Source organism: Abramis brama, assembly GCF_963993115.1.
Source record: "Abramis brama genome assembly, chromosome: 24".
Classification (NCBI taxonomy): domain Eukaryota; kingdom Metazoa; phylum Chordata; class Actinopteri; order Cypriniformes; family Leuciscidae; genus Abramis; species Abramis brama.
Genome location: NC_139986.1, coordinates 25413045 through 25423213, shown reverse-complemented (window position 1 = coordinate 25423213; position 10169 = coordinate 25413045). Strand labels below are relative to the sequence as shown.

Sequence of the window (10169 nt, the reverse complement as noted above, 5' to 3'; positions counted from 1 at the left end):
ATTTTCCCAAGCCAATGAGATTCTTCACTTTTTTTAAGTAATCAACTAATCACATTTTACATTATTCTATTTTGATAAAAGATGATCAAGATTTCTTTGGAATTACAATAACTTTAAGTTGACTTTATAATTAGTGCTGTTACCCTTACAAATCTAAGCTTGTTTCTCCATTTAGCGTCTTGAAGATCGCTGTGAGCTATCCTACTTTGACATTAGGAGTTAATGATATCGTTTAACTGAGAGAGTTTCCCATTAATGAAAGAGCAGATATGGAGTACATTCTTAACGAGCTCAAAAATGTAATTAAAAACCCCTCAAGGGTGGTGATGAACCTCTTGATATCTCAAACGTGCGCTGTCTTTGATCGGTCCGTGGTCACTGAAAATGAACCATGTCATTTAAACTTCACATCTACACATCTTGTTGTTTACATAACCAGTCCTCATCATCTCTCGTATCCCTCCCGGCGCTCATGCCAGCTCCAAGCCTTCCTCTCTCTCTCTCTCTCTCTCTCTCTCTCTTTCTCTCTCTCTCTCGTTCTGTTGTTTTGAAACACTGATCATCTCTGATTAGGCGGAAGTCCTTCCCTCCAGACAAGTGGCATTTCACACTCATTATACCTAGCTGTGATCTTTTCTCTTTTCTTTATCATTAAAATCTGTCGTTTTCTCTCTTTATCTCTCTTGTTCTGATTTTGTCTTTATAACAAATATTACTCATTCATGAGAATAACAGCATATGCATGCACATAAAGGGGATTTTATTTGTGCATGTTGTTTATTTAGCAAATCACAAAATGTTTTGGGCACGTTTACTGTATGTAACATTGATGACGATTTGTAAACCACATTTTAAAGTCGGCATGAAATGGAAATTGCGATAGTCTTTTTTTCCCTATTGTGACGTATATCGACTGAAACAGCTCCTCGAATGAGAAAAAAAATGTAGGGTGGGACTTGATTTTGTCCATGGGGAATTGATTGGATGGTTGTGTTATTGGTCGATTCAAATCTCCAACTTAAACTGTGGTAAATCTTGAATGCTTTGGAGCACAGACTTAAGTTTGGTTTCTTGTTAAAGACGACGCATTGTGAAGTGAAAACAGTTAGAAAAGTGAAACAAAAAAGTTATAGAAGTTTAAGTTTATTATTATGAAAAATGCACAAAAATATATATTTTTAATTTTATATTAAATCTAAATTCCAAAACACATTTTACTCTGAAACTGTGAGAAAATCAAAGCCATAAATCTAAACAAGTTGTGTTCCACATTTGAGGTTTATATCTCAAAAAATTAGCTTTCAGTGAGATGTTGTTTGGCTGCAGTACCAAACGTTTCCACTAGATGAAATTTGTCTCCCATTCATTTCAAATGCGCTCATTTTTGACCACCAACAATACTATTTTTTAGAACCATTTAAGCTTTTCGATTCATGTCCATGATTTTTTTTTGTGTTCACACAGTGTGTTCACTTTACCAAGTTTCGTTCCATTCCGATGAAGTATAAAATTCTAAAAAAAACAAAAAGTTACATTTTTGGAGGCACCAAAAAAAAAAAAAAAAAATCTTACAAAAGATATGCAGCAATATTTTTAATTAGTTTGAGGCAAATTCTTTATTATATGGTATTTAAAATCAAAAGGTAAAGAAATAAAGCTAAAATGTAATTCAAGTAGACTATTTTACTGAATTTGAAAACATTTTACCCAATATAAAAACAGTTTTCGGTAATTGAAATAAAGTTAAAATAAAATAAAATATAAATATTAGATGCAAATCTTAAACTTTAACGAAAATAGAAATAAATAGGTTTAAGTTGAAATATTAAAATGACTAAAACTGAAATAAAAATATATGAATGCTAAATAGAATTATTAAAAAACAAAAAACAATAAAAATGACAAAAGCATTATAAATGAAAATTGGAAAAAAATAATTAAAATAAAATAAACGTTAATTCAAAATATTACTAAAAACTAAAATAGTACATAAATAATATAAAAAACTAAATTACAGTCACTTATTAGGGTTCATTTTAAGTTAGGATACTCCCTAAGGCAGTGTGTAGACAACAAACCGCAGGACAGACTCTCCAAACGTAACTTTACAATCAGTCCAGTGACCCAAAAGTGTTACAAAAATCCCATTTATTAGCAAAAGCAAAAATCTATTAGCGGTTACATTTAAAACAGAAGATATTTAGACATATTGTACAGGTCATGATTAATGCGATATATACAGTACATGATTTTAGATAGCGGTCGTCATTATAAATGAGATATCACTGTTACAGTTACCATGTAGATCTCCATCCATTAAGTGGTAACTTTTATTAGGCTAAGAGATTTTTAAATGGTAATATCAGCTAAGAAAGCCACATACCTTATAATTTATTAATAAAAAAAAACAATGAACGGGTTTAGCTTTAGCTGAAATAAATGCTGAGCTTTATTTGTGCTAGTATTTCCACATCAACCACAAATACTATGATTTACAACGGACAAAACCAGGTGCATACACTCATCCTATTAAGATTTTAGGGAATAATTCAACATCATTCACTTCACATTATGTCGGAGACATTGATAAACATCAGTGTAGATTCACAGATTGATCATACATATAAAGACAACATCATAATGAAATATCTATCACTTGATTGGGCTTTCAATCAGTTACGACTGAACCCCTGAAGCCCTGCTCTCTCCTTCGGGTTGATTTCATGTGTGTCTGTTCTCGTTGGATCCAGTGCATACTACAATGAAACACGGCCATTTCCTTCAGGGTGCATAATGAATCATTTAACCCTTTAAACAAATGATATTGTTGTGTTTTGTGACTCAGTTATGCGTGAATAGCTGTTGAATTTCAGGTGAAAATATCCTGTAGCAAACAGAACCATAGAGGAAAAATGGAAAATAAAATCTCTTGCGACCAAAACATGTCAGTGGTGTTAATACATATCAGATTAAGACCCCCTAATATCTCTCACCTATACAAACATGAGACTGAACTCAGTGACCTCTTGACCTCTAGTCACTGTACAGAATGAAGCCAGCGAAAGTGCTGTACTTGTTGCTGTTCCCGCCGTGTGCCTTTCCACCGTCCAGCTTGATGAAGATCTCGTCCCCGGGGTCGAGGTGTAGGATGGCAGTGTTTGAGGCGTAGTCGTAACTCTGATCCTGATCCTGGGCGATGGCACTGGCTCTCACCTGAGAGAGAGAGAGAGAGAGAGAGAGAGAGAGATATCGAGAGAGAGAGAGAGAGAGAGAGAGATTTAACAGAGCTTTTCAGTTTTAAGCCCATAGAGAATAAGTAATAGTATTTACATATACAGTATATACACACTGTGCGCTAAACATTTTGGGTTCAGTAAGATTTTTTTATAAGAAATGGTGACAGTGTTGATCAAAAGTGACAGTAAAGACATTTATAATGTTACAAAAGATTTTTATTTTAAATAAATGCTGTTCTTTTGAACTTTCTATTAATCAAAGAATCCTGAAAAGCTATATCACAGTTTCCAAAAGAATATTAAACTGTTTTTAACATTGATGATAAATGTTTCTTGAGCATCAAATCAGTATATTTGAATGATTTCTGAAGGATCATGTGACACTGAAGACTGGAGTAATGATGCTGAAAATACAGCTTTGATCACAGGAATAAATTACATTTTAAAACATATTCAAACAGAAAGCAGTTGTTTTAAAATGAAGCCTTGGTGAACAGAAGAGACTTATTTCAATATACATAAAAGCAATAAAGTCATATGTGTTTTGAATGATATGAAGGTGAGTAAAAAACAGAATTAATTTTTTTTTGGGTGAAGTGTTTCTTTAAAACATTTCTTTAGGTGAGACTGATGAGATTTTTCCTGTTTATGCAATCAACACTTCACATTCGATGGCATATCGTCTGACTCTGGCTGCGGTTGTTTCCGGCAGATTAAAATGAGCTAACATTTTTTAATGAATCTGTTTCAAATAGCTGATGGTTTATCAGTGATTCTCCTACAGCAGACCTTTAAAAATATGAATGATGAAAATGTTATCAGAACTAAAGCTGGAGGCAAACAAGCATGTGATGTTCCTCGCTTAATTTAAATACATTAATCATATAATGGAAATGTGGTGTCAAGCCTTTTAAAACATGCACTGTATTCTTCCTTTATACAGGATTTCAACCATTCCGATACATTTTATTGCTGATTTGCCATATGTGACCATGGACCACAAAATGGGTCACAATTTTGAAAATGAGATGTATACATCATATGAAAGCTGAATAAATAAGCTTTCCATTGATGGTGTGTTAGAATAGGACAATATTTGGCCGAGATACGACTATTTGAACATCTGGAATCTGAGGATGCAAAAAAATCGAAACATTGAGAAAATCGCCTTTAAAGTTGTCCATTTATGTTCACGATTGTGCTGCATTCACTCACAAAAATAAATGTTTTATATATTTACGGTAGGAAATTTACAAAATATCTTCATGGAACATGATCTTTACTTAATATCCTAATGATTTTTGGTATAAAAGAAAAAACGATAATTTTGACCCATACAATGTATTGTTGTCTATTGCCACAAATATACCCGTGCGACATGTGACTGGTTTTGTGGTCCAGGGTCACATATACAATTGAATTGTATGCCAATTGTCAGGGGGTTTTACGAAGATGGCCACTGAGTGATCTGATTTGCCTTAAAAGAGACTTTCTTTAGAAAGAGACACACATAATCTGACACACTGTTTCTCACTGGGAGATTCCCATCACATTCCCCCCTTTCTCCTCATTATTTCTATAAATAAAACACTGCTCAGGTCAGAGCGAACAACTCTGAGTATTTTTAAACTAATAGAAGAAAAAGAGCTTTGATTGTTTATTTGGGAGCCTGAGAGGACGGATGATTTTGGCATTTACTTGTTTGATGGACAGGGACCGAACTTAGTCGCTCAAATATGAAGACATCAGTCAGACGGTGAAACGCTGTCGCTGTGGGCCATCACTCTCTGCGCTCATATGAGTAACACAGCTGACTCAAGCACACAGCATGCGTGGGTGTGTATTTATACATGTGTATCTGTGTGTTTGAACTTATATCCGTCATGTGTGTTTCCATGTGTATGACTTGAGAGAATTATAATGTGTATGACCTGAGAGAATTATAATTGGAGCCCATAGCCTAGCTAAAGCTAAGGAGCTAAAAGATATATTCAGATTAGCCATGTGTGCACGGTGTTTGTGTGTCTGAGTCACCTAGAGGTTTCGGAAATGTGAGGATGAGCAGCTAAAACAGCAAGTCAAGACTTAAAGGGATAGTTCACCCAAAAATGAAAATTCTATCGTTTACTCACCCTCAAGTTGTTCCAAACCTGTATGAGTTTCTTTGTTCTGCTGAACACAAAGGAAGATATTTGGAAGAATGTTTGTAACCAAACAGATCTCGGTCCCCATTGACTACCATAGTATATTTTTTTCCTACTATGGAAGTCAATGGGGACCAAGATCTGTTGATTACAAACATTCTTCCAAATATCTTCCTTTGTGTTCAGCAGAACAAAGAAACTCATACAGGTTTGGAACAACTTGAGGGTGAGTAAATGATGACAGAATTTTCATTTTTGGGTGAACTATCCCTTTAAGTCGATGTCACAAAGATACACAAGTGATTCATGTTATTGTTTATAGCAGCAACAATAAAATGAACAGTATTTTGAAATTATACACAGTATATATATATGAAAAAATGCTCTTTCTCTCTCTCTTGCACATCCTGGTTTTGCAGAGTTAGACGTGTTCCTGAGTCATCATGTTTTGTATAACATTCTTGCATTGGAAATTTAATCCTAACCATATCCCTACCCCTACCCATAAGTTATCCCTAAAATCAGAGGAGAATGATGGTGAATACACTGATGTAGAAGTACTTAACCCTGACATAAACTGTAAACATGTCCCTCAAATCTGATTGGTTGATTGGAATGTTGATCCAGGAATATGTTGCACTTGGTGAAATCATGTTCTGCCTCTCTCTCACTCTTTATCAATGCATGTATTTGTATATGTTTTTATATAAAATCTATAAATATAAAAATGCATGTATTTTTTCCATGATTTTTGATTGTTTAATGCATCTAACACTCCTATATGTGCGCATATAGTTCAAAAGTGTTTATGTGTGAAATTCATAATTTTTTTTACGGAGCCACAATCACTACAGACATTGAAATTAATCATATGTATAATTAAATAGATAGTGGTCAATCAATTTGGGATTTCAAATGGCCATTTCAAGTCCCACCAATCTTAATTATTTGGTTAATATCTTGTTTTTTTTTCCTGTAAAAGAGTGAAATGCCTCTAAGATTTCCATTTATGTTCTTTTTTTCTTTCCAATGAACCGTTCATTATAAAAAAAAATAATAATACAAAATTATTCAAAATAATAAACTAATCAAAAAGGAAAAATATATATACACACATTTTTAGAGTATTTATTTTGTATGTGAACAACTCATACGGAATGTGTGTGCTTTGAGTGGCCGTGGGTGTTTGAGAAGGGCCCTGATTCAGAATGACACACTGAGGGATGCCAGAAGACGAGTATAGTATGTACATGCAGCAGCCCTTCTGACAAGAGGCGAACACTTGGTTCAGTGAAATCTTTCCTTGTTTACAGTTTACACTGACCATAGACATGACAGGAATTCATCTCCTTAATAAAACACTAAAGCAAACGTACACCATCTGAGATGCAGATCAAAGAAAACAAATCTGCATAAAGGCGATATGACCACACACTCACTTGCAAATACTTTATTTCACCACCATTTCAGCAACAAGTCTCTGTCAAGGTGTGATTTCTCACATAATGGAGAGAAGCAAAAATAGACAATTAATCACAGGTGTAGACAATCAATTAGCAAATCTAAACTTGTCTCCTGCACCTGTAACAACACAAACTTTATTAACACCAATTTCAGAAGGTAGTGTAGCTATACCGTTGTACATCATTTAAACACCCTCATCCTGGTAAATCGATTCCTGTTAAAGGAATAATGAGCTTCAAAACAAAAGCGGTTATTTACCTCATAACATGTCCCAGAGGTAAATCATATATTGGAAAAACAGCTCGTGAGTTGAAAATGCGTATTGCTGAACATTAAACTACAATTAGATGCAGAAATATGAATTACCCACTGGCTGCACATCTTACTGAGTTTAATCACCCAATTACATCTCTCGGTTATATAGGAATTGAGAGGGTATTCTTACAGAGGAGATGAGGTGATCTGGATCGAATTCTGCTTAAACAGGAGGCCTATTGGACACACAAACTAAATGTTGACTTTGATCTAAGCTGTTTCTTATGAATATGATGATTCTAGTCAATGTATATTGGATTGAAACATTTGTCTTGGGTAATATAAATATTCTATGCACTTAAATATTGACTGAATGTTGATACTCAATTTGTTGTCTCTATATTTTTTGTTTCAGTGAAACTGAAAATGGGTGTTTTAGAATTACTAATTGATTGTTTGCTTGACTAAGATTGATTGTCTACACCTGTGAATAATTGTCTATTTATACTTCTCTCGACCAAGTCATACCAAGACTTGCTAGTGAAATAAAGTATTTGCAAATGAGTGTGCGGTCATATCTCCTTTATACAGAAATTCATCTCAAAACATGAAACTGACCTTTACTGGAAAGCAACCCTAAATGCACTCCCCGTTACATACGGGATATTCTGGTATATGAATATTCAAACTGAAACCCACTGGAGTGGGATTATTCAGAAACTCGAGGAATTACATCCCTGTGGCAGTCTGTGTTTAGTCAGTGTTATGTAATTCATGCATTGCATATGCTGCCGGAAAATGATGCTTCCATTAAAACAGACACAGACATTATTGCAATGCGAAACAGATCTGTAGTTTGGAGAAAAACAAAGTTAGCTAAATCTGTAGTCTGTAGTCATTATAAATTCAGTTCAGTTTATAACTAACATTATGTAAAACATCAATGTCTATAATAAATATCATCATTTCGAAAGCTTGGTAAACATGTTACCACTTTTTTGTTCCCTGCTTGACGGATATTATTCATGGATAGGGCATGAACAGCACATGTTGGATGTACAACATAAAATGACTAAAAAGTACAAACATGTAAATAGAAAAAATAAATCTTTTCAAGGGCTGAGGGTTATACATACAGTGTTACTGTTACCATGAGGAGGTACATGGTCCTTAAAAATTAGTTTCATTAGTGTTGATGCATTCAGTTCCTTTAAACAGTGTAATAAAAATATCACTATGAATATCATAAAATATGTCTTTTCATAAACCTCAGTACAGGTGCGTTAGCAGTAAAAAAACCCTACCTGTCCGTTTTTCATCAGATCCGCCCACATACTGGTTCCATCCCCTCCTCTCATGAGGACGTTGTATGTGAAGAAGTACGTCCCTGGAACCTTGCACACAAATTTCCCAGTTGATCCATCGTAGTTATTCCCAATGTTTGTAACTACGTCGTCAAACCTCAGAACCTCATAGCCCTCCTGTGGGTTTCGCAGACCTGCGTAGAAGGCCACGCGGGGTCCCATGTTATAGACCGCTGTGCCCATTCCAGTAGCTGTTCTTCCACCCAGAGCGGAGATCTCCGGTCGCTCTGTGTGGTTTTTATTTCCCGGTGGCCCCATTGGTCCTGGAGGACCAGGCTCTCCAGGTGGTCCCGGGGGTCCTGGAGGTCCCGGTAGCCCTGGTTTCCCTGGGCGGCCGGGTTTGCCCTGCGGTCCGTGTGCGTAGGTGGGCAACGGGGGTCCCATGCTATGATCAGTCAGTGCCTCTGCTTCCAGTTGCATATTAGTGATAGCCGTTCCCGTACCAGCCGTAGTGCCAGATTTTTCCAAGAACGGATCGCAGACCATTCGGCAAGTGCCGAGCATCTCGTACTGACCTCCATTTTCACTGCTGCCCGCCAGATGAACCAAAACAGGAATGAGGATCACCAGCACCAATAGAAGCATGACGGCAACGCCAGCCACCAGAAGGGTCTTTCGTCCCAGGCTGAAGCGGGAAAGGGGCTGGGCCGCCAGCGCGGAGCTCTCGCCGCAAGCAGGAATATTGACCTCTGGAAGTGAGGGAACAAGCTCCCTCAACGTCAGGTGCACACGGAGATGAGAAGGGAAATGAGAACCACCAGGGATCTCAGATGAGTGTGTGTATGTCTTTCCTGCTTGAAAGAGAGAGAAAGAGAGAGAGAGCATTCACTGCTTCAGCAGGTGAGTGGAGAGAAGTGTTTGGGCGTTGAGGAAGGAAGTAGGATTGAGAGAGAAAAGGAGAGAGAGAGAGAAAGAGAGAGAGAATGCCCTTCTAGTGTATTTCTTTGTGTGACTCAAAAAGGACAAGTGGGAGGAGGCTTTCAGCAAATGAAGAACCAGTGGGAGAGCAAGAGAAAATAAGAGAGAAAGAAGGGGTATTTGTGGAAACCCAATGCCAAGGAAATCTTAAAGTCATTTAAGTGTGTTTTATTGTGCAGTCTTTTGAAATATGATTTGATTTTCCACTTGTTGAACTGCAAAACTAGATGGGAGGGTTTAGACATGGTGGTTTGATAAAGCACGAGAGGAGAGGGAAGATGAGGAAGAGATAGTATGTTTCTCTGTCTGCATGATGGTCAAGTAAATATGACAGGATGCATTCTAAGCTCTAGCTAATCCAAAAGGACACCTGCTGAGTGCAAGCAAAAGGATTTTTCCGCTTCCCTCTTTCTCTGTCTCTCAAAACCGCCCTCAACGCATCTTCCTGGCATTGTTATGTAATTATGTCATTGTTTATTTATGTGCAGTAAACACAGTAATCCTTCCATAGCTCACTCTGATTATGAGAACACGCTACGGGCATGCTCATAATTGTCTCATTTCATTAAATAAATGCTAACTCGTATGAGAGTTGATGATCATTTGATGTCTTTTGCTATGATACAAGTGTCCCAGGAATAGCAAGCCACTGTAATGAACATGACTGTATGAAAATTAGAATATTTACCTTAAATTTGTTCATTCTGCAGAAGTTTTGATCCAAAGCTACTGCAAGTCAGAACAACTCTGGCCTCCCCACTGCATGTACATTGGCAACAAGGAATAGA

General features: G+C 36.5%; 1 protein-coding gene across 2 annotated transcripts; it reads right to left on the bottom strand.

Annotated features, from left to right (window-relative positions):
- Positions 1-2131: 2131 nt before the first annotated feature.
- Positions 2132-9352, bottom strand: c1ql1l (complement component 1, q subcomponent-like 1-like). 2 transcript variants are annotated; one of them, XM_084102312.1, is made up of 3 exons: positions 8404-9346; positions 2994-3213; positions 2132-2884 (listed from the first exon to the last, which is right to left on the bottom strand). In XM_084102312.1, exons 1-2 carry the CDS (start codon positions 9286-9288, stop codon positions 3034-3036), a joined length of 1065 nt encoding a protein of 354 aa, XP_083958438.1. In that variant the 5' UTR covers positions 9289-9346; the 3' UTR covers positions 2132-2884; positions 2994-3033. The 2 variants fall into 2 exon arrangements, with proteins under 2 accessions (XP_083958438.1, XP_083958437.1); XM_084102311.1 differs by having other exon boundaries at positions 2132-3213; positions 8404-9352.
- Between the last annotated feature and the right edge of the window lie 817 nt (positions 9353-10169).